Consider the following 24,024-nt stretch of genomic DNA (forward strand, 5'->3'; position numbering starts at 1 on the left):
AGTCACAAGGTTGTGTGTCATCAGTTTCAACATTGGTGGTGATGGTGTTGGGCATACAGACTTCCTGTCACCACTATTAAAATTGTTGGTCACGCTGAGCCTATTTCAACAGGTTTACTGGGTACAATCTGAGGGGACCCAGCATGGACAGATTATCCTATAACACAGACTCAGTACAGACTCAGCTACCAGGTCATGCAAATTGTATACACTGCACATACCCTCCCTAAGCAAAGACTTTGGTTGCACAATAACACAAGGATTTAAAGTCACCACTAAGGATGGAAAAGTCAGAAAATGAATAGAAGGAGACACAAAAGCATAAAGCTCAACAGTTTTCATCTTGTTTTCAATGTCAGGCTGTAATTGTAGTTTTTAATGCCCTAAAGTTGGGCATTTTGACATTGGAGTCTTTGGATTTGACTTGCTTATGGTGAGTAGCTACGTGAGGAACTACCATTCTGGCAGGTCTGTCTTGGCTTCATTTTCAGCCTGGAGTTTGCCACTTGGCATATTCCTGCTATTTCTTGTCATTCAATAAATAAACATATATGTTATGCTTGAGGAAATGAAAAGCAAAAACAAATGGCTAAAATACTTTTATTACCATGGTCATCATTTTTTCCTTTTTCCTGGGTAGCTTATCCCTGTTAGCATCCACTAATATGTGGTTAAATATCTCATACCAAGTTTTAACTTTTGATAGCCATCAGCAAGCTTCTGGTATAATTCTGGCTGAATATTTAACCACTCTTCTTGACAGAATTCATTTAAATTTGTTGGCTTCCTGCCACAGAACTGGCTTTTAAGCATAGTTTTAAGTATAGGACTTTGAGAAGGCAATTCCAGCAGCTCAATATTAACCTCCTTTGTCCATGGTAAAATCAGCTTTGATGTATGTTTTGGATCATTTTCCTGTTGGAACACCCAGCTGTGTCTAAGTTTAAACTGTCAGAAGCCCTCGGACAGTTAGACCCTTTCAACCAGTCCGAAGATGTTAATTGTAAACTGAGAGGAGCTTAAACAGCTTGTTTCAGAAAGTGGACAAACTGTAAGATATATAAGGATTATTTTGAACTTTGAATCATGCAAAACTGCTCTCGTAGAAAAACAGTGTAGTCCTTGAAATGTGTAATGTGTATTAGATGACAGAGCCTGCAATTTGATTGTTTTTAGGCAGGGTAGGTGCAAGAATCTTGGAATTAAAATAGTCAGCAGTTACTGATATTTTTGCAGGTAAGTTTCTAGGAACTGACTAAAGACTGAATAAGCTAAATGTGTTCTTGCTTACATGTGCATTCTTCAGTGCATACCTTTTTCCCTCTATGGCAGGAGGAACAGTGACATGGCTACAGATGACAAGTCCTCGTCCTCATCCTCAACGGACTGGAGCGTGGAGCCAGCTGGCATCTCACCCACCAGCCCCTCCCACCTGACTCACTTCAAGCCACTGACTCCAGAGCAGGATGAACCTCCCCTCCGCTCTGCATACAGCTCCTTTGTCAACCTGTTTCGGTTTAACAACAAAGGTGAGGAAATGCACAATATAATCAAATAGAAGCCCAAGAATTTCACTTGAGTTAGTCCAAAAGCTACACTCTGTATTGATTTTTATTTCTTTAATGTTTGAAAGTTAGAGAAAAGTGAGACCGCTCACTGATTAACAGAGATTACATATAGATATTTTGCCTACCACTGTAAACACAGTGTGATAAATCTGTAGTGGAAATTACATCTTACAGTATTTTTGACTCGACACAATATTTTATAGAAGATGTTTATCTGAACCGGAGCCAGGACCCAGTTAGCTGCACAAGTCATGAATTAAAATTCTCCAATAAGTCTGGTCCCCTAATTTTAGTCATGTGATGCAGTCATGTGACCAGTTGTTTTGTTTGCTCTGAGTTTTGACAGCCCTATTAAAGATTAATATGAGTGTGTACATGCTCCAGATAGCTTTTCTTCAAATTCTTTAATTCTCACTCACTTTTGCAACTTTGTACTTTTTTTTTTTTTGTTACTCACAGCAACAACTCCACCTCATTGTTACGGTAGTCCATTTAAAAAACTCGGTGCTTTTCCTCGACATTTTGCCGCGACGTTTCAAAGAGCCGGAAAGTAAATAAACGGCAGTCGAATCGTCTTGCGTCTCACGCATGCGCAGTACTGGAACGTAAGCGTTTTCGGCTGTTTCAATGTGGACGCGCAACTCTGTGAAAACAACTGAAAACGATAGTGTGGACGTGGAGTGTTTTCATCTGAAAACCGCTGTTTTCAAACGTATATTTGATCATTTTGAATTGGCTGCCAGCAACATATATAACAAAACAAGGGGCAACAAACTGGAGAAGTTGTGTAATATTGAACACATCAGTAATATTGCATTTCAGAAAAGCTGATGCGTTCACTACTCTTGTTAACCGGTACATAATTTGATTACAGATTCAGAAATTTCCACACAAAGAAGAGTTTTTATACATAAGGGACAGTGAAAGTCCCGTGACGGCTGTGATCTGTGTGACTGTTGTAGAAATCACAGCACAGACTCAGGGGTACTCCTCTAAACCGCTGTCAGTAAAAGAACTTCAGCACTGCATATGCAAATGTCTCATGTTAAGATTTTACCATGCAAAGAGTTTAGTTAAAAACTTTTTGCATGGTTTAGTTAAAATGGAGCTATTAAACTACCCTGTCATCTGACCAGTTGAAATCCGTTTTTTGTTGTTGTTGTTGTTGTTGTTGTTGTTGTTTGTTTTTTTTGCATCATTCTGTTTGTTATCAGCACACAGTTAAAGAGTGAATCCGATAGAGTGCCTTATTGCACCCGGCCCATCTGTGAAGGCGCCTCTATTGCTCAACAAAATATGCAGATTTTGGAGTCACATGAGTCTGTAGTAAAAGAGGTTGGATTCACTCACATTAGAGAGAAACCTTTTTGTGGTTGCATTTAATGCATTTAATTTTCTAATATCCGGATCTTTAGACTGAACAACAGTCCTTTACTGTCAGATTTCTTATCTTGAAATTGATGACTTTTTACAATTGGCTTTGATTTAACTGCAAACTACTGGACTTAATTATTCAGCACATTCTCTGTGTGTTCAGATGAGGGACGCCCTCCTTCAACAGCCTCAGAGAAGCCAGACATTCCAGCCCCTTCTCCTCAATCAGAGCGGAGAAGCTGGTCCACCAGTCCCTCTCACTCGAGGACGCATCGAAAGCAACATCCCGACCACTACAGACGCACCTCAACAGCCTCAGGTAAAAGTCACACACTGGACACTTCCTGATATTCGAGACAGGTTTGGTTTTTTTATGCTTACAAATTAGTCAAACTCTTTGAAAGCTTTCAAATTCAGCTCCACACTCTGTTGAAAATGAACAGATAGCTGTGAGACGAGAAGAACAGGATCATTTCCAGTGCTGCAAACCTCTTAAACATTTTGATCTTGTGCAAAACCAATAAAACATGTTTTATTGTCACAAGATCATAAAATGCATTTCACAATATTGAATTGAACTGCATCCTGCATTTGGTTCCAGTTTTTGATGGGGAAGAATAATAAGAGTCGTCTCATCCAATAAAGCAACAGAAGCAACAACCATATTGCATATTATAACATAAGAATACAAACAAGTCATTTGCCTGTCACGGGCTATAGTGTCTGCACGTGTTGTGGTTGTGATGATCAGTACAACTGATAAGGTTTTTGTCTTCTCAACTAAAATGCTGAGTAAATATTATTGTGTGGTCTGTTCTGGTAAGACTGCTTGGCTGTCATCTGTGAAGAAACACTGCACACTCCTTAAACACTGTTAGTTTTGTACATGCCAACAATGACACTTAAATGACAACAAAACACTGATTCAAACAAAGGAAATTTATAAAGAATTCATAGAAGTGGTCAGGAAAGTGGAGCAAAAATAAAGCTCATGGCAGGAAAAAAGTGTCTGTCTTGTTGTTTTTTGTGATTAAGTTAAAATGTCTTCTGCCTGACGACACCACCAAACTCCCCTAATTACAGTTTCAGAGGCAAAAAACATGTTCTGTGTAAACCTTTATTAGTGTTAACTCAGTAGAGAAACAGGTGTCTGACTAGAAATGTTTTTGTTAATGAAGCACCAGCTTCTGTGTTTCTTTTTTTTGAACGAAAACCTGCAGATTTGAATGTGAGTTGATCCCAGAAACAATTCTGTGAGCGTTTGTGTAACTGTCTTGATGCATGCTCAATCATCCAGGTAAGTAAGTGCCAAAAAGTTGATTCTGTTCATCTGGACGTAGTGTTTTCAGACGAAGTGACTTCTTCATCCAAGGACTGAAGAAGTCACTTGGATGAGTGACCAAACGTTTCTCCCACTGAAAACGTTACATCCAGAAGAACAGAATCAACTTTTTGGTGTTTGTGTAACTGGTTGTGTTTGAAATCATTCCCTGCTGCTTGTGTCAGGGGTTCTGTGTAGCAGACGAGATATGAACTCATTGGCAAAATGACACAAACACTTTTGGAAACTTGTCGAGTCACTTTGAATCATGTCACTGTCATGCAGTGAAGTTGTGACAAATCAGCATCAACAAGTTCCTTCTTCCTCACAGTGCGTGATGGTATACAATCCCTGGATAGTGACCTGCTCAGAAGAGCTTTCAGAGCACCGTATTTACACTTACTGTACGATCAGACGGCAATACAAAATATCTAATGGAAGTGAGTGATTTGGGACACAGCCATTGTTATGTTGGAAAGAGAAAACAAAAAAATGATGCACATGAGCGCTGTAACATCCATTCTCGTGTCTTTTCTGATTGCAGTGGATTGGCCAGGTGAGGGCTCTTCTGCACTGTGTGGTTTTACTAAAGCTATTTTGTCTGGACTGTAGCTGCTCAGTCTGAAAAAATAGCCTGTGTGTGTGTGTGTGTGTGTGTGTGTGTGTGTGTGTGTGTGTGTGTGTGTGTGTGTGTGTGTGTGTGTGTGTGTGTGTGTGTGAGATTTGCCTTTTAAAACAAAGCGCTTCCTTTTAGTGTTTGGTTTGCCTCTCAGGTACTAATAATTGGAATGTAATTTGTTATGATTGATTTTTAAGCTAACATTTCTAGTCATCATGCTTTTTTGCCAAGTTATTTATTTTTTGTTTTTTTATTTTTTTATTAACTTGGATTGTGTCATGTCACATTTGCAACTTTAAAGGTAGTTGTTCATTGTCAAATGTTTCTCATTTAGCTGTGTAATTACATTACCTAAGAGAAGCCAATGTAGCATTTATTCAGATTAAATATATATATATGTATTTTCTTTTTTAAAAGAGGAATATTTGACAATGCGGCAGGACTTATTTATAGACTTATTTATTGTGCTCACTTGTTCTGTTTCTTCATTTGTTTGCATGGATGATTTTTAGAGGGAAGCGGGAAATCTGTTGCATCTCTAAGTAATCATGACCCTCGTACTGCTGTGCAACTTCGCACTGCACTGAAGCGGCTGAAGGAGATCATGGAGGGAAAGAGCCAGGTAAAACAAACTCCTCTATATTTGGAAACATTTGTTTACCTTTGGTATTTCATTATAATATGCCTTTTCTAGGAAAAGTTAGAATGTTCAGTCCAGTTCAAAGGTTTTGAGCGCTAAAAGTGAACTGAGTTTGTCTGTTTTTAATCAACAATGTCATAAATATGGCCCAAGCCATGCAATACCTCTCTAGGGCTGTGCCATATCATCCTCGATAATACAGTAAGCATCTTTACCCGATGCAAAAACAGCATATTGCAAAGTTTTTGTTGTAGCGATGCCATGCATTTATCTTCCCCATTGTGCACAACAATAAGATAACCCTGGTGTACATAAAACAGAGCACACTACTACAAATGATGTCACTGAAGCACTTGGTAGTATGACCAAACACTGGATGGAAATGACTGCAGTTACATGGTGGGAAAGCAGGGCCCAAGATATGACATTATGTCACAATCTTGCACAACTCCTGAAGACAGGGTTAGCTTATTTTAGTTATTATTGAACTACAGTGTTCAGTAGTAATTTTGTACTTTTACTGCTGCATAATGCTGCTGCATTTTTACTTAAATACAAAGGTGGTAAAGCTTCTGGGCTGCTATCCCTCAAGACTTTCTCCTTTGAAGCAATGTACTATCTGGGATTGTAACATCTAGTTCTTTTATTGAATGAGAATGCTGCTGGGACCTTTTTTTTTTTTTTTTTTTTAAGAGAATTAGGAAGTGAATTAGGAACTCAATTTTTCCCTATATTATCAAAAATATGGTTCTTGCAAATTTCCTTGGACTATCGTGATGTCATCTTAAGGTCATATCACCCATACGTCTCTGTGGATGAAAGCAGCATGCTGTGATGTTGTCCCCCTTCAGGACAGCGATCTGAAGCAGTACTGGATGCCAGATAGCCAGTGTAAGGAGTGCTATGACTGCAACGAGAAGTTTACCACCTTTCGCCGCAGACATCACTGCAGGCTGTGTGGGCAGATCTTCTGCAGCCGCTGCTGCAACCAGGAAATTCCCGGAAAGTTCATGGGCTACACAGGTAGGGTCCAGATATTACTTGGTTACGAATGTATCAGAAAACTGTTTGTAATCCACCAGAATATCTTGCATTGTCATTTTACATCATCCTACATTAATGTTAACCTTGGTGGAAACGTTCCTCTATCTAAGCACTCGTGACACTTTTGTGAGAATAATTCCTCCCATTTCTATTATCTGTCACTCTTTCCTTCTTTACGCCTCTTCCTGTCTTGGTCGGCCTCTCTGTGTTGCCAGGAGACCTGCGGGCGTGTACATACTGCCGTAAATTAGCATTAAACTACGCTCACTCAGCTGACTCGGGCTCCATCGGCGAGGATCTGAGCGCCTTGTCTGACTCTCCCTCCTCTGTGTGTGTGCTGGAGCCCAGTGAACCACGGACGCCATTGGGTGGGCGCAAGTCCAGCAGGAACATCTTCCTTGAGGAGGACCTGACCTGGCAGAGGTGACACAAATGCACACTTGGTGGCAAGTTATATCTGAGAAATTTTAATTTACATACCCAGATGGAATTGAGCTTGTAATATACTGTATGTAAAACCTGATTTCTGGCACTTATGTTTGAATGATTTCCAGTTGAGTTTGAACAAACGCAGGTAGAATACAGGCTTTCTGCATGATTCCTTCACTATCAGCTCTGAACTGATGGTTACAGTCAAAGAGTCAAAAAAGTGTCCTCCTGTCTTTTCCTGACCACTCTTATAAAAATACTTCATGTTGTAAAGTTTGAGTACTCACAGGGACATAAAAGAAGAGACACGCACTGCTCAGAGAATCAGACTGGGCAGTCATGTGACACTTGTTTTTAATGCTGCTCTGATGAGGGCTACTGGAACAAGGCTTTACATAGACATGGGAACATGGAAGTGTTGGAATGCTACTATGCCAGACAACTCAGAGACTTGGCTGGCACATGTAGTAACTATGAATGAGAACAAGTCTGTAATGACTATGAAGTACCTGGTAGCTCATTAGAAGAAACCTGCTGTCAAAGCAGGAGATTCAGGGGAATAATAGTGGTCAGTATGGACATAATGACCCAACCCTGGTTAGAAGAGAGCAGTGTGGCTGAGAGAGATGATGCTTAACCACCTGCAGCAACAGATGTATCTATTGAGGGCGCAGCTCCCCCAGCTCACCGACAAGGCCCTGTCAGAGGAGATGCTTCAATCCAATTCAGTTTTATTTATATAGCACCAAATCACAACAACAGTCGCCTCAAGACACTTTATATTGTCAAGTAAAGACCCTACAATGGCAATCGGACACTGTTTGACTGTAGCCCAGTTCCTCCTGCCTCCACGCTGCACCTCCAGCCGTCATACTTCTTCCTGTTCACTAAAGCCTGTCATGAAGGGTCCGTCTCTTAGTGGAATCATGCTGTTTGATGTCTGCTCATCTTTTCCTTGCTGGATTTTCTGCTTCAATGTGAAGTTTGTAGATTCTGTACTATGTGCTTGGTTAAGACCCATCAAGCTGAATCATATTGCACATGCCTTTAACATGTGATTCTAATTATTTAAGAATCTGCTTAAAGCATAACTAATCTCAACTTTCCTTTTGAAAAATGGTTGACGATCTTTTTTTTTATTTTTTTTAAAAGATATCTTTAGCGTGCACAGAACAGACCAGACAAATTGTTAAATGAGTCTTCAAAGACTTATCTGTTTCAAACTTTCTCCAAGCATATGTGCATTTTACAACTTGTGCTTGTTTGGTTGCAGTTTTAAGCCTGTGTGCTCCCCTGCTTTTTCTCTGTCAACTTCCTTCAAAGAAAATCTGTTTCCTCTCTCTCTCTCTTCTGGCATAGAAAAACTCCTATTGGGATGAGAAAGACGTGAGTCTTGCTGTTTGTTTCATTCTTTTTCTTTTCGTTTCTTCTTTTTTTCCACATGTGTCTCAGCTTTAGCGGTCAGTTAGCAGAGGCTAATGCTTTCTAGCTCTGTAAAGAAAATAGTCTTCTGCATTCTGAAATCTACTGATCATAAATGTGGGCGGAGAACAGAAAGGAAATGCAAGGACTGCAGGAAGAGTCTAAATCCAAGTTTGTGTGTTGTTAGTATGATTCACCAGGAGCCTCAGAACAGCGGCCTCACTTCAAGGCTGACCACACTGCAGGAAGACGTAGGAAAATCACCTGTGAGGAAGAGGTCAGTCGCTGCTTTTTGTTTGCTTGTACAAATTACATTATGCACAGTGTGTTCCAGCCTCGTTCCGCACAGGTAAAGAAGAATTTTGGTTTTCTCCGTGTTTTCTTCATGCCAGCAGGGTCTGAAGTTTTTTGTTTGTTTTTTTTAGATCACCTCAATCTTTATCCAAAAACAACAAGCTATCCAGATCATTGCCACATCGAATAATTCTGTTTCCTACTTCATTCCTACATTTCTCTGTCTCCATTTGTTACTGTTATTTTTGTTATTATCGTTCAGTCTTCATTTAGTAAGGTCATCTAATGGAAATTGAGTTCTAGGACTGGATTTTCCAAAGCTGCAGTCACACTGGGGGAAACGGTTATTGTAGACTGTGGCACAAACAGAATTGCTGTGACTGAGTGCGAAGAGCTTGTGATCTTGTTGCATTTTAAATGGTTGCTTTGAAGCCAAGGGTCAGGGCTGCGACCACTCTGAGACAGTTGCTGTCTTCAAAGAAACTTTGGTGCATCAAGAGGACAATAAAATATCAATAAGTCTGAGTCAGACTGCTGTCAGTTTGAGATTGAATTGAGTTAATTTGGTAATTCCACGCATCTGTTTGTGGTAACAATTGTAATACACTGGTGAAAAGCATAGTAGTATTTCTGTCTATTGCAAATCTGTTGCCACGTACATGCACATAAATTCACACTAAACATAAATCCACACGAGTCCTGCCAGAACCTCCGAGATTTGAAATCAAATTTTCTCCACCAATAGTGACGTTGCTGCAGGACAGCAGCTGAACTGCAAAAACACACACATGCTCAGCAACCTATACGAGTATTACTAGAATGCAAGCAGTTGAACTGAGTCGTTTGTTGCGACTGAAGTTGGGCTCGTCGGTGCAGACTGACTCAGAGTGATTTCAGAGAGTCAGTGTTTCTAAATAAGACAGGAATTATTTTTGATAACTGTCACCAGTTTGTCTGAGAGTGTTTCCACTCACTGCAACATGAAATATTGAGATCATGACCAGAGAAGTAATTTTCCAGAGGCAACACAGTTAATTGTATCTTCTGTTCTTAGCAGTAGAAGTTTATAAAAAAAAGATTATTGAGCTCAGTTTTTCAGCTTATTTGTGTCTCAGTCCAGAACAACCTTGGGTAAAAACATCTGTACAGTTTAAATAGCTAGAAGCCATGAATGTGAGTGGTTCCCGTTTCTCTCAGATCTGCCAGTGTGACCACCATGACGCTGGATCGCTCTGTATCCTCTATGGTGCCTTCCTACGACAGCTCAGTCAGCCCGCCAACCAGTCGATCCATGTCGGGGACCAAGAGCGGCACCAAGCTGGACCACAGTGAGGAGGAGCGAAAGATCCTGCTGGTAGCTGATTTTTCCTTTCTCTTCTTCTGATTTCATGGTTCACGGTTCCTCGTTGTTGTAACACCATCTGAGTGATGCCAACCAGTACAACATGTCTTGTAGGATTCCTCTCAGCTGAAGGATCTGTGGAAGAAAATCTGCCACAATAGCACAGGAATGGAGTTTCAGGACCACAGATACTGGCTCAGGACTTACCCAAACTGCATTGTGGGAAAGGAGCTTGTCAACTGGCTGCTGAGAAATGGAACCATCTCCACCAGGTACGATTGCATTGGAGCAGGGCTGAGGAACTCCAGGCCTCGAGGGCCAGTGTCCTGCAGGTTTTAGATCTCACCCTGGGTAGACACACCTTAATCAAATGATTAGTTCATTACCAGGCCTCTGGAGAACTTCAAGACATGTTGAGGAGGTCATTTAGCCATCTAAATCAGCTGTGTTGGATCAAGGACACATCTAAAACCTGCAGGACACCGGCCCTCGAGGCCTGGAGTTGGACACCCCTGCCCTGGAGAAACAACAATGCTTATTTTCTTCTAGTGCGTTAAAGGTGTGTGTTTCATAAACATCGTTGGACAGGTCTTTGGCATCTGCATCTGCATGCACATGATTAGGAATTCTTCTAAAAGTTTCTAATAGTTTGGTAAATTACTTTTTATGTGTACATGCATGAACGGTTGACTGACTTCCCCTGCTCATTTTGATAAAAATATATTAACATGTTAAAAGCTGCTCTCTCTCATGTTTTACTCCGGTTTTTCCATGTTGCAGGGCACAGGCTATTGCAATAGGCCAGGCATTAGTAGACGGTCGCTGGATCGACTGCGTCACACACCACGACCAGCTGTTCAGGGACGAGTATGCACTCTACCGACCTCTTCAGGTGAGAGCTGCTTCCTGCTGATACGCAAAGCCTGCAGATAGTGAGGGAAAGCCGAATTACAGAAATATTTTAGGATACCGTCTAAGTTGTTTTACATTTGCTGTAATCCGCATTGACTCATTGCAGCAGTGATATTGATTCAATGGGGTGGGCTTGATTGCTCAAGGGGGTCATACCACTGATTATTTCAGTGAAGGTTAATGTGCAGACTTTGACGTCACGCTGTTTGATCTTTAGAGCACAGAGTTCTCAGAAACCCCATCTCCAGACAGCGATAGTGTCAACTCACTGGAGGGACATTCAGAGCCATCTTGGTTTAAAGACATCAAGTTTGATGACAGCGACACAGAGCAGCTTGCAGATGAGACTGAGTACGCCATGCCCAGTACGTATCTGTGTGACACTTTATTCAGTGTTTTATCTTTGCAACTGAAGCCTCTTTGCATGGGGTTTGGTTTTAATGAATGTAAATATGTTGCAAACTGTGGGAGATTTTTGTATTTCTACTAATTTTTTAATTGACACATGTCATCTACAAGCTCTCACATTTTACACCGTATTTACCTTCATATCGTTTCTCTGCATTCCAATCTGTGTGTGTGTGTGTGTATGCATGCATCTAGACTCTGCCAGCCCCAGCAAGAGGACGTCAGTTAGCAGTTCCCATTCTGTGGTGGATAGTGACTCCGCCGCCTCTATAAACCTTAACATGGAGCAAAACAATGTCAACTTTCATGTTAAGAAGCAGTCCAAATATCCACACGTGCCTCCTGCTGCTGAGCAGAAAGGTAAATATTCCCTGCTGCGATATGACCTGTACGTGAGGATCCTTGGCCACAGTGACATCGTCTGTCATTAGGAGTTTGTAAATTGGCCATAGGTGTGAATATGAGTGTGAATGGTTGTCTGTCTCTTTGTGTTAGCCCTGCGACAGTCTCTGCAATGAAATTGTTTTGTGAAGCAAAGTATTTATGCTGGGTCTGTGGTAGAAGCAGGGCCTATTTTCTTCCACAGAAGTGCAGATAACATGCAGGTAATTCCACGTGCTGTCTCAGTTTTTTGTGCTGATGGATTTCATTTCCTGTTTTTTAGATTTTTTAACAAAAGGAAATGCCTGAGTGAAAATCTAATAGTTGTTTGGGAGTGTTTAAAAATAACACTTTCTTTTTGTTTTTTTAAACAGAATTTCTTTTGTCCGAGGATGGAGTGCAGAACATTGTCATAACTGATGCATTCATCAAAGGTACGAACTCTGCAGATCCTCACTGATTTAATTAGTAACTCACTGGCATATCTGACTAGGCAAACTTATTATTCTTGCCACAGAGTCTCTGTTCAACCGTCGTGTGGAGGAAAAGGCTAAAGAGATGATGTTCACCCCACTGGGTTGGCACCACAGCTCTTTGGATCAGCTCAGAGAGGAAAACGGGGAGAAGAAGGCCATGGAGAGGCTGCTGTGAGTGGATATGGCACCACTGTGATTATAGAGCAATAGTGTCAAAACTAGGGCTGCAAACCACAAACTACCAGTTTGCATTCACTATTTACTTGCTATAGAATAGTGATTTGATATTGGCATGTAATAGATATAGACATATAACATTAACTCACAAGAAGAGGTACAAATAGATAAATAAATATAAACAAAAACACAAGTGTATCAAATTAAATCAGATGTAATTTAGGACACCATGTTCAAACCTAAGGGTGTCCATAAGTGGACATGGCACCAGGACACCCTAGGCTGCAGGTCGATGATCGATTTTGTCGATGACCAGACCTGCGGCCATATGTGCTGATAAAGAGAGGGGCTGAGCTGTCAACTGATTGCCACCTGGTGGTGAGTTGGATCAGGTGGATGCTAAACGTATAGTGAGAGTGCGCTGGGAATGCCTGGCAGAGGCCCCGGTCCGAGAGATCTTCGATACGCACTTTCGGCAGAGCTTCAACAGCTTTCCGAGGGAGACTGGGGACATTGAGCCCCAATAGGCCATGTTCTGCACCTCCATCGTCGAAGCCCCTGCACAGAGCTTGGGTCGTAAGGTGGTTGGTGCCTGTCGTGGTGGTATTCCCCGAACTAAATGGTGGACACCAGAGGTGAAGGGAGCCACCAAGCTGAAGAAGGAGTCCTATCGGGCTTAGTTAGCCTGCGGGACTGTAGACAGCCAAACAGAACGCAGCTCAGGCAGTGACTGAATCCAAAACTCGGGCGTGGGAGGAGTTCGGGGAGGCCATGGAAAAAGACTTTCGGACTGCCTTGATGAGATTCTGGCAAACCGTTAGGTGACTCACGAGGAGAACTGCTGCTGACTTAGACTGAGAACATTGTTGGGCGGTGGAAGGAAAGCTTCGAGGACCTCCACTGGCACGTCTTCCATAGTCTGGGGACAATGAGGAGAACTCGTCTATCTCTGGGGACGAGGTCACTGAGGCAGTTAAACAACTCCTTTTATGGCAGGGCCCCTGGCGTGGATGAGGTTCGCCCTGAGTTCCTGAAGGCTCTGGATATAGTAGGGCTGTCTTGGTTTATATGCCTCTACAATGTTGTGTGGACATCAGGGGCGGTACCTCTGGATTGGCAGAGACTGGGGTGGTGGTTCCCATGTTTAAGGAGGGGGAAGTGTTCCAACTGTTCGGGGATCACAGTAGTCGGCAATAAGTCAGACTTTCAGGTGGGTGATGGATTCCAGAGAAGAATTCGGTAAAAATAAGGTAAAAAGCTCCAAAAAATGGTTTGAAGATGACAGTAACTTAGAAGGTAAGCTGCTGGCATTTCTACATGGTAGAAGGTTTCTAACCACCTGCCTGTCTGTTTAGTTCAGCCAACCACAGCCACATGATGGCGCTGCTGCAGCAGCTGCTCTATAGTGAGTCGCTATCTCTGTCCTGGCGGGATATCATCGTACCCGTGGTCCGGCAGGTCGTGCAGACGGTGCGGCCCGACGTTCGCAACTGCGATGACGACATGGACATCCGGCAGCTGGTCCACATCAAGAAGGTTGAAGCCAAACTTTAGCCGCAACCACTGTATTCATATTTTGTCTAATTAACTAAATAAACAGTATAGTCAGCTCTATGAGTAGCTGAGTTACATACAGTTATAACTGAATCTTTATTTGTGGTTCAGATTCCTGGAGGCAAGAAGTTTGACTCAATGGTCGTAAATGGCTTTGTGTGCACAAAAAACATCGCCCACAAGAAGGTAGGGTCAACTATTGTGATCATATGAATCTGCAGTTATATCAAGAAATACAGTAAAGGAATGTACCAGTTGTTGAATGAAATATGTGAAGAATAGCTGATAGTAAACTAATCCGTCTGACCTGCAACCAGATGAACCCCTACATCAAGAACCCCAGGATCCTGATGCTCAAGTGTTCCATAGAGTACCTGTACAGAGAGGAGACCAAGTTTACCTCCATTGACCCCATCGTCCTACAAGTGAGTCACTCCAGCAGTGAAACAGCAGAGGAAACGAGCCTTTTCTGTGCTTTTCTGAAAGAAGCTTTCTTTGTCTCTACCTCAGGAGCGAGAGTTTTTGAAGAACTATGTGCAGCGCATCGTGGATGTCCGTCCAAACCTGGTGTTGGTGGAGAAGACGGTTTCTCGTATTGCTCAAGACATGCTGTTAGAGCATGGCATCACACTGGTCATCAACGTCAAACCGGTCAGTTTAACGTCAGTGTTCCACTCGAAATATATAGTTTACTTTCTCTAGTTTTACCTTTACCAACAACAGTTTCACCATTAATGCCACTGTCACAGTGGCATTAATGGTGAACTGAGAAAAAAGTATTCATATAACATGTTGTATGCACATTTAATACACCGAGAAATAAAATTATTTCAGTTGGTAAGATTATAAAATTTCTGTCACCTGCTCATTTTTATCACAGTTTTGGGTTTTGAGTGCAGCCAAAATCACAGCAGATTGGTAGAGGCATCACATCCTGCCTTGATAAATGTTGTGGAAAGGTGCTGGACATGCAGGTCTGAAATAAATAAATCACTGTGATGCACTTAGGTGGGCACTAAGTTAAATTTGTCAACTTTGAGATGTAATCTGCATGTAAAAAATGGATGTAGTCATGACGACTGACCAAATCACAACAACAGTCGCCTTGAGCTGCTTTATATTGTAAGGTAAAGACCCTACGATGACGCAAAACCCCATTAATCACATGACCTCTGTGATCCAGCACTTGGCGACACTGGATCTGAGAGGGAGATGCCTGTGACCATGTAAACGTTGGCAGTGTAACACATAACTTGTCGATCACAAGGTGGGACAGCCCCAAAGAATGCCATGTACTCTAAGCGGAAAGTGTTTACCGAGGTCATGGATCAAAGGAGCCGAAGGGTCATTTTCTCATAGACGTCGGTATAACCAGATTTCTCTTCGCAACCAGAGAAATTACCCTCTACTGTCTTTTTCTTAACTTTTGAGACTCATTTTTCTCCATCTTTAGTAAAAAGTCTGTGCTGTGAGATGAAACAATTGCTAGTGTATAATGTACGTGGTCACCTCATTGCTTCTTGACTTTTCTTGTGTGTATGCTCTTTTACTCTGATTCATACATTTTAAAGAAACAAAGCTTGGTCTGGAACATCATCATCATCTAATGGACCTGCTAGAAATGTCTTTGAGGAGATGTCTTTGCTCAAGTGTTCATTTTTTTCCCCTCCTTTTTAGCAAGTTTTGGACAGAGTGAGTCATATGACTCAGGGAGACCTGGTAATGTCCATGGACCAGCTCCTCACCAAACCTCGTCTGGGGACCTGCCACAAGTTCTACATGCAGCCCTTTATACTGGCAAACAGTAAGAAGCACACACTCCTCTCAGTGGACCCTGCTGCAATGATAGGTCATTGCTGTCATTCTCTCTCTTTGTCCTTCCAGGTGAGGTGAAGACATTGATGTTCTTTGAGGGCTGCCCTCCTCATCTTGGATGCTCCATAAAACTGCGTGGTGCTTCAGAGTACGAGCTGGCCAGGGTGAAGGAGATCATCATGCTGATGGTATGCGTGGCCTACCACTCCCAGCTGGAGATCTCATTCCTCATGGATGAGTTCGCCATGCCGCCCAGCTTGGCACAAAGCACTTCGTTCCCCTGTCTGCTGGAAGGCGCCGCTGCTTCAGAGGAAGAGGAAGATGGAGAGAGTCCAAGGAGCGAGAACAATGAAGAGAGCCCAGGGAAAACTGCAGGAAGTGAAGATTCTGCATCTGCAGCACAGACTGAGGATGAAGGGCTTCTCTTAGACTCTTCATCTAAAAATGGAGACCTAGAAGCTCTCCAAGACAAATTGAACCCAAAATCACCTACCCCATCTGTCCGAAAGGATGAGGCTCCTGCAGAGACGAGGACCTCCTCTCCATTTTCCAACCCTCCTGCACCGCCCTTTTCTGTGTCCCCTCCATTCCTCATGGAAGAAGACCAAGAGATGACAGGCTCCGACACGCTGATCGCAGCATCTGATGGGGATATGGGGGGAGAGGCAACGCTGCTGAAGCAGGAGTCGTTAGGTTTAGAGGATGGTGATGGATCAGAGACACCAACTCCTAAGTTGTTCAGAGACCCCCTGCAGGATGACACGGGGATGTTTTTCGCAGAGCAGGTGGCTTCATCTGATGACCGCCTGAAGTCCATCTCTGCAGTGTTCAAGCAGGAGCTCAAGGACGTCATCCTGTGCATTTCCCCCTTCATCACATTTAAAGAACCATTCCTTCTCACACCAGCTGGCATGCACTGCCCCAGCAGGGACTACTTTCCTGAGCAGGTACCTTAGTTTACTTAGTTTCCTGCCTGCACTTTGGCGCTGTTTCCGAATTTTTCCCTGATTCACAGACCACTAATTTGAGTTTTTCCACGCCTTGTAGGTCTACCTTTCTCCTCTCCTCAACAAGGACCTGAAGGAACTGGACGTGCGCAGAAAACGGCAGCTCCTTAAAGACTCAGCCCCCTCCTCACTGGTTGGAGGACAGACCAACGGCGTTGTGCAACCGAGGCCCATTGAGTTCCTGCCTTGCCACAGTCTGACCAGCACCCGCATTGTAGAGCAGCTGAGCAATAGTCAGAATTTGGCCGAGATGTTGGCGGACTACAGAGCAAAGGGGGGTCGCATCCGGCAGAAAGAAACCCATGACCCCTTCAACTCTGCCGCAGCTGCTGCCAGTAGCCAGAGCCGGGGGGCTGATATACCAGGCAAACCATCAGTGAAGAGCGAAGGAGAAGAGGAGAGGCCGAGCAAACAGAGCGAGATGAACTGGGCCCCCAAGGTGAGCAACGTAAGGCCGATCATTCTTCACCAGAACAGAATTTCAAACCATCAAAATGTTTTAATCTGACACTGCCAAGCACAGTGAGACACTATTTGTTTAGCCTCCATATATTTGTAACTTCTGATAAATGATGTATGCTTGTGTGATGTGTATTTACTGCCTGAACATGAGTTCCAGCCTTGAGGTTTCAGTTTCTCAATCGTTATCTGGTGAATTCAGCTGAGGAACAGAATCTAAACAGATACTAAAAGTCTGATGTTGTTCCTTTGTGAAGTTGTCTATTGTTTGTTTATTTCATTGTCATTATTTCTCAGAGGTTTGTTGAGGTGAACTAGGTTTAAATCTTCAAAAAGAGTATTTACTTGTAGATATTTAAAAACAACAGTTTGAAGGACGCAGCCTACTAGGGTCTATTTAGGGCAAAAACATGTCCATATATGGAGCTATATTGATACAAATGCTCTTATCATTTAAAATATTTTCTCACCACACACCAAATTTCAATCAGAGGAAATGCAGAGGAAAAGGTGGGTTTAGTGCACAAGATTCTGTATTTGCCATATTTGGGAATATCTTTCTTTGTGAAATTTTAGTGAATTGACTGTTGGAGGTTTAAATGAACTGCAGTAATGCAAACACACACTATGTGCTCAAAAGTCGGGCTGTGCGATATGACCAAATTCTCATATCCCGCTATAAGACATTTACCGTCTCGACAACGATATCTATTACAAAATTTTACATTTTGTGTAAATTCTGTGAATCTCAGGCAACTCGACTGTGTGAAGTGTTTTGAGCTGGGCTCGTGTACCTGGAGTCGAGCGTTACATAAGTTGAAACAGCCGCAGTTTTCTTTGTATTTATTACACAGCGTGCTGCGGGGAAAAGCCTGTTCTAAGGTTTATTTTTTAGCACCTGACGGCTCTTTTTAGCTTCTCTGTAAACACTGCATAGTATTTCGCGTGATTCGGTTTATTTTGAAAAATCTCAACAGGATCTACAGCTTTATGTGGAAAATAAGCAAGCGGACGGCGGAGCCACTCAATGGTTTTACCGTCGTTGTTGTTAATGACAAGGCATGAAAACAGTCGCTTGTCTGTCCGTAGTGTGGTTATATTAAATATAAGAGAAAGAGAGAAACTTAAGAAATTCTACAGTGACCCATCAAAACCATGAAAACATATTACCGTAAACAAACGATAGCGTAATATGAAACGATAGATGTTTTCATATCGTCATCCGATATATATCTTTATGTGGAACAGCCCTACTCAAAAGTACTGGGCGAGACCTTTGAATTCAGGTTTTTGCAGTTCAATTTAGGTATTTAAAATCAAGCAGCTGGCAACAGTGTCTGTCATTACAAGCATTAATAAAGAATGGGTGATTCTAAAGAGTTCACTGAATTAGAGTGCGATACTGTAACAGGATGCTTCTGTTGCCACAGGTCAGTTTGTGAAATGCCTTTTTTTTTCTAGATATTTTACAATCAATGCTTTGAGTGGTATTGCAGACTGGATGCATGTAGGAACCAAAGCAACGCTGCCATGAAGTGGCAGACTCTATAAAGATACAGATGTTGTCACTGAGCGCTGACATCATAGTAAAAGTAAAAGCTGTGTTTCAAACCGCTTCCGACATTAACATCAGCACAAAACCGCTTCATGTCATGGGTTTTCATGGCTGAGCAGCATCTGTAGACGTCACGTGTAGGTGTCCCAGTACTTTTGACCGTATAGTATATTTGTAGTACAAATTGCTCAGCATTATGCTTGATGCTGTCACTGGTTCGTGTGTTTAGCTGCCTGTCTGTAGGGGTATTAAAAACGGCTGAACTAATGTGCAAAAGCACATTCAAGAGAACCTTTTAGTAGAAAGTGCCTTTGCATCCTAGTTGCACTGCTGAGCCAGGACTCCTCAGCTTTGATTTAAGAAGTGTATCGAGGTGTTTGAACTTATTCTTTACTTTTCTCATCCTCAGCTGGACTGCCTGAATCCCATCAACCATCAGAGGTTGTGTGTGCTTTTCAGTAGTTCATCTATTCAGTCCAACAATGCACCCAACCCCTGTGTCAGCCCATGGTAAACCGGTCATACAGAGATAACCTGTAAATATGATCCGAAATAAAAGAGAGAACCTGGAGTCACTGCCCTGTGTTTGTCAACAGGATTGTCACGATGGAGTTTTATGGCAAGAACGACCTCTCTCTGGGTGTTTTCCTGGAACGATATTGTTTCAGGTACGACAACAAAGACGTGCCTTAGATTAATGAGATGAGATTTAAAAAGTTGGATTCTTGGAACATGTTGTAATGTGTTTGTGTGGATGTTCACCTGCAGGCCATCCTACCAGTGCCCCAGCATGTTCTGTGAGACTCCCATGGTGCATCACGTCCGTCGGTTTGTGCACGGCAACGGCTGTGTGCAGATTGTGTTGAAGGAGTTGGACTCCCCTGTGCCTGGTTATCAGCACACAATTCTCAACTACTCCTGGTGCCGAATCTGCAAGCAGGTCAGTAACAGTTCAGATAGACCATCTGGGGCCTTACTGTATGGTGTGTGTGTTCGTTTTCTATGGTCGAGCAATTAATCAGTCAAAAGCAGCTTAAAGTGTCCTCTGCTGTGTTTGTATCTTAGGTGTACTCTGCCAAATGTGATGCCGCTGAAAATTCCACTATTTGTATGAATGAATGAATGAAAGTGGTGACCCGGTCTTCTCACCATGCTTCTCTTCTCTCTGTCTGTAGGTGACACCGGTGGTTCCTCTCTCCAATGACTCGTGGTGTATGTCTTTTGCCAAATACCTGGAACTTCGCTTCTATGGTCACCAGTACTCCAGACGGGCTAATGCAGAGCCCTGCGGGCACTCCATCCACAAAGACTACCACCAGTACTTCTCATATAACCAGATGGTGGCTTCCTTCAGGTAGTCATTCACACTACTGCATTATAGCCATTATAGTGTCAAACAACAAATGGGTCAGAGAACAGAATGCAATGATCTCATGAATCTCATAAAACCTGTATTTTATTCACAGTTTACATGACGTTTACACCGGGAAAATGTTGCATTTTAAATTTGATGTCAGCAACAAGTCTGAAAAAAGTGGGGACAGGGCCATGTTTGACATCCACTCTTGTTTTAACAGTTCTTAAATGTTTGGTAACTGAGGCGAACAGTTGCTCAGCAGCCTTCTTTTGCCTATTTTTCATTTCATGATGAGCCAAATGTTTTCAGTATGTGAAGGTTCTGGACTGCAGGCAAGTTCAGCACCCGGACTCTTTACTACAAAACTATACTGTTGTAATACATGCAGTATGCAGTTCACTATTGTCTCGCTGCAATATGCCAGCAATTCCCTGCAGAAGACCTGCTCTCTAAAACTTGTATATACCCTTCCCAATGTGAAAGCTGCCAATTCCAGGTTACCTTTTGGATTTGTCTGACTCCAGAACAGTTTTCATTTTCTCCCGAGTCATTTTGAAACAAGCTTTGAGCTCTGGCTTCTGTTTAGCTTCTTCATTGCATGATAGAGTTGCGTTTGTGGATGGCATGGTGAGTTCACAGACGTGCAGTGACAGAATCATGCCTGTTTTTAACGCAGGGCCTCTGAGGACCTGAAGATCACAGGCATCCAGTATTGATTCTCTTAATAAAACAATGACGAAACACACACATTTGACAATAATATACATTACACCACATCTCATGATAGACAGTACAGCTACTAAAGTACACAGACACACAAAAACACACATTTCAGTAATTTGTTGTTCACTCCCTTTTAAATCCAGTTTACAGGTTAATTGTGTTATCCACCTTCTATACTCCATGGCCCAATAAATGTTTGTTTGCATGATTTGATTACTTCTTTGTAGCAATAGTAATTCTGATAAACACATAATACATAAATAGCACCAGAAACTGTACATATCCTTACCTTATAATTACCAAATTCCATCATAACTATTTATTGATAATATCTATGATAATAACCAGGAGTTTGGCCTTAATGTAGTAATTATTTACACATGGCTATTCATTTAAGTTAAAGTGTATTTGTATAAATGGTTCACAACAATACTTGTCTTAAAGCACTTTTAATGACAACAGTTTCAAATATGGGACTCTGTTTTTTCCTGTTTCTTCAGCTACACGTCTATAAAGTTGTTGGAGATTTGTCTTCCTCGGCCCAAGATCTTCATCAGGAACCTGGGACCATCCAAAACCAACCTGCAGCAGGACCTGAAGGACTTCACTCAGAAGTAAATACCACTGACCTAGCTTCAGCTCAAGAAATTAGTGTATTTCTACCACTACATCCTATGTAACAGCTGTAATGTTAAGAGAATTGCAGATATGAGATCTGATATACCTCAACTTCAGATAATTGATATGACTATTATGGAGGGTACCCTTTAGATTGTTACGGTTTTTACTTACTTAAACACCGGAACAAGGTCTCAGTGCATGAGGTAGGGGTGTAGTAGCATGTTTACAGTAACCTGCAAATATCCCCCCCCCTAGAGTCACACAGGTGTACTTGGCCATCGATGACCGCCTCACATCCCTGAAAACTGAAACCTTCAGTAAGACACGTGAAGAAAAGATGGAGGACATTTTCGCTCAGAAAGATGTAGGTTCTCCCCACATCAGCGTCTCTTGTTGCAGGGGGTGTCTTGGGCTCATGTTGGTATTTATGTGCAGATGGAAGAGGCAGAGCTGCGGAGCTGGATCGAAAAGCTTCAGGTTCGACTGCAGGTGTGCGGCTCAGATTCTCCTCAGCAGCTGCAGGCTGTTCTCGAGTCGCTGGTGGTGAAGAAACAGAGTCTGTGCGAGATGCTGCAGTCCTGGAACAGCAGGTGAGAGTCGGAGAATATCTGACACGTGCTTTATTACATCATCCATGCAATATAAATGTCATGTCACCATAGCAACACCAACACTTGGTTTTAATCCTGATTTCATACTTTCAGACTTCAGGATTTGTTCCAGCAGGAGAAAGGCAAGAAGCGCTTGTCTGTACCCCCCAGCCCAGGCAGACACAGGCCAAACACCACTGACGACAGCAAGGTCTGTAGCATCATTCAGTGAATGTTTGCATGCACTTCACTCAGTCACCCGTTTGCTTTACACGCTGTGTAGTCAGAGACCTGGGCTGTTTGTGTTTCTTAACCATGTAGTCTTGTCCTTACGACATAATGTTTTATAACTATGATGTAATATTATTGACTATAGTGACAGGAGTCAGCATCAGTATTGGGACACTGTGGATGGGTGGTGCATCCAAAACTCAACCTAAAAATCTGAGTTTACATCACTTTTCACAGAACAAAGGTTTTCAAGGTGTGAGGGACGCGTGAAAGGGACGTTCATGAAGGTTAATGTTAATGATCCGGTTTCTATTGAAGGCTCCTAAAGGGAATTCTTCTCCACATCTTCTTCCTCACTGTGTAACTTGACAACAAACCAATTAGAAAGAATTTGAGACGTTCTTTCTGTTTTGTTTGTGGGTTTGAACAAAGCTTAGATTGTAGCTTCATGGTCCCTGTACATGCGATATAACAATAATCTTTTTGTGTTTTAATAGAGTGCTGTGGAGTCCTCCCCTCGTAACCCATCACCGGTGGTACAAAATGGTGAGAAAGGTGAGTTACTGCTTTACTGAGTGTGCTTTTGTGACTTCTCATTTAAAGTATTAATGTGAAGTCTTCACTTTACAATGTAAATCACCTCGAGGTGACTGTTGTTGTGTTTTGGCGCTATAAAAATAAAACAGAATTGAATTCAATTGTTTGGATTTCAGATTTTTGTGTGTTTGTTTAGATTTGACAATTTTATTTAAAAAAAAGAACCAGTGGGATACTTGGTGCATATTGTCCCAGGAGTCCCAAGCATTTACGTTATAAGAAGGTAGTATCCCAAAAGGTTGATTCTGTTCCTCTGGACGCAGCGTTTTCATTGGGAGAAACGTTTCGTCACTCATCCGAGTGACTTTTTCTATCTCAGCTGAGCGTTTCTCCCACTGAAAGTGCTACGTCCAGATGAACTAACCCTTTACTTACCTGGATGATTGAGCCTGCATCAAGATGAAAAGGCAGTGTCCTCTTGAGGGGAGGTGTAGGCAATCCATTTCTTCCACTTTTGTAAAAAGTTATTTCCTTTCTCAGCGACAGAGTCATCTTCTCCATTAAAAAGAGGTCCCTCCCTCGCTAGACTTGGAAGGTTAGGTTTATACCAGAGCAGCCAATCAAAATAGATCTACTAGAAAGGGAGTGGAAAGTGACAAAGAAGCCAGGGCACAGTAGGAATGTTTTTAAATTGTCAGTCGTGAAAAGCTGCTCTTGTAAAGCTTTAAGATAAACATGAAGCTGGAAATAATAATAGGTCTCGTTTGAAGTAGAGTTGAGATAAAGAGTTAAAACAACAGTAAAGAAAAAAGCATGTAAATATAAAAGTCAGGGATCATCGTGGTAAAAGCTCTGTTTCATTTTAACTCTTCGCCCCATAAAGACGACATTTGACGATCTCGTTGTAATGACGGAGTTTGACACCACGGTACATATCAATAAAGATGTGCTTTGGCGACCATTAGAATATTTTTTGCGTTTTTTTTTTTCCCCCCCCAAGGGTAACTGCGTAGGCAGAGACCACCCTCACTAACTTCTGATGCAAAGCAGCCATCGCGTTATGTAGACGAGCCTAGAATATGAAAAACGCTCAGTTCCGAAAAGAACTTCAAGAGACAGCAACTGTTTTTATTCATGTCAGAAAGCGGGGAGCTTTGAGATTTCAGAA

General features: G+C 42.2%; 1 protein-coding gene across 7 annotated transcripts in view; it reads left to right on the forward strand.

The window, feature by feature from the left end:
• pikfyve (phosphoinositide kinase, FYVE finger containing) overlaps positions 1 to 24,024 on the forward strand; it is a 30,924-nt gene that overhangs the window by 1,082 nt on the left and 5,818 nt on the right. For 2 of the 7 annotated variants that reach the window (XM_026143836.2, XM_026143831.2), the window contains exons 2-31: positions 1,333 to 1,529; positions 3,106 to 3,261; positions 5,395 to 5,504; positions 6,374 to 6,545; positions 6,782 to 6,989; positions 8,355 to 8,381; positions 8,605 to 8,694; positions 9,909 to 10,065; positions 10,168 to 10,325; positions 10,834 to 10,945; positions 11,183 to 11,330; positions 11,569 to 11,733; positions 12,129 to 12,188; positions 12,272 to 12,401; positions 13,763 to 13,943; positions 14,073 to 14,147; positions 14,279 to 14,386; positions 14,472 to 14,612; positions 15,639 to 15,765; positions 15,846 to 16,723; positions 16,824 to 17,231; positions 19,207 to 19,307; positions 19,394 to 19,465; positions 19,566 to 19,737; positions 19,973 to 20,151; positions 21,378 to 21,491; positions 21,754 to 21,862; positions 21,934 to 22,088; positions 22,203 to 22,299; positions 22,817 to 22,874. In XM_026143836.2, the coding sequence (XP_025999621.2) occupies positions 1,346 to 1,529; positions 3,106 to 3,261; positions 5,395 to 5,504; positions 6,374 to 6,545; positions 6,782 to 6,989; positions 8,355 to 8,381; positions 8,605 to 8,694; positions 9,909 to 10,065; positions 10,168 to 10,325; positions 10,834 to 10,945; positions 11,183 to 11,330; positions 11,569 to 11,733; positions 12,129 to 12,188; positions 12,272 to 12,401; positions 13,763 to 13,943; positions 14,073 to 14,147; positions 14,279 to 14,386; positions 14,472 to 14,612; positions 15,639 to 15,765; positions 15,846 to 16,723; positions 16,824 to 17,231; positions 19,207 to 19,307; positions 19,394 to 19,465; positions 19,566 to 19,737; positions 19,973 to 20,151; positions 21,378 to 21,491; positions 21,754 to 21,862; positions 21,934 to 22,088; positions 22,203 to 22,299; positions 22,817 to 22,874 (4,852 nt within the window). In that variant the 5' untranslated portion in view covers positions 1,333 to 1,345. The remainder of the gene's footprint in view (positions 1 to 1,332; positions 1,530 to 3,105; positions 3,262 to 5,394; positions 5,505 to 6,373; positions 6,546 to 6,781; positions 6,990 to 8,354; positions 8,382 to 8,604; positions 8,695 to 9,908; positions 10,066 to 10,167; positions 10,326 to 10,833; positions 10,946 to 11,182; positions 11,331 to 11,568; positions 11,734 to 12,128; positions 12,189 to 12,271; positions 12,402 to 13,762; positions 13,944 to 14,072; positions 14,148 to 14,278; positions 14,387 to 14,471; positions 14,613 to 15,638; positions 15,766 to 15,845; positions 16,724 to 16,823; positions 17,232 to 19,206; positions 19,308 to 19,393; positions 19,466 to 19,565; positions 19,738 to 19,972; positions 20,152 to 21,377; positions 21,492 to 21,753; positions 21,863 to 21,933; positions 22,089 to 22,202; positions 22,300 to 22,816; positions 22,875 to 24,024) is intronic. The other 5 variants (XM_080290294.1, XM_026143834.2, XM_026143833.2 and 2 more) reach the window with 4 other exon arrangements.

The sequence above is a fragment of the Astatotilapia calliptera genome, chromosome 16 (genome assembly GCF_964374335.1).
Source record: "Astatotilapia calliptera chromosome 16, fAstCal68.1, whole genome shotgun sequence".
Lineage (NCBI taxonomy): Eukaryota > Metazoa > Chordata > Actinopteri > Cichliformes > Cichlidae > Astatotilapia > Astatotilapia calliptera.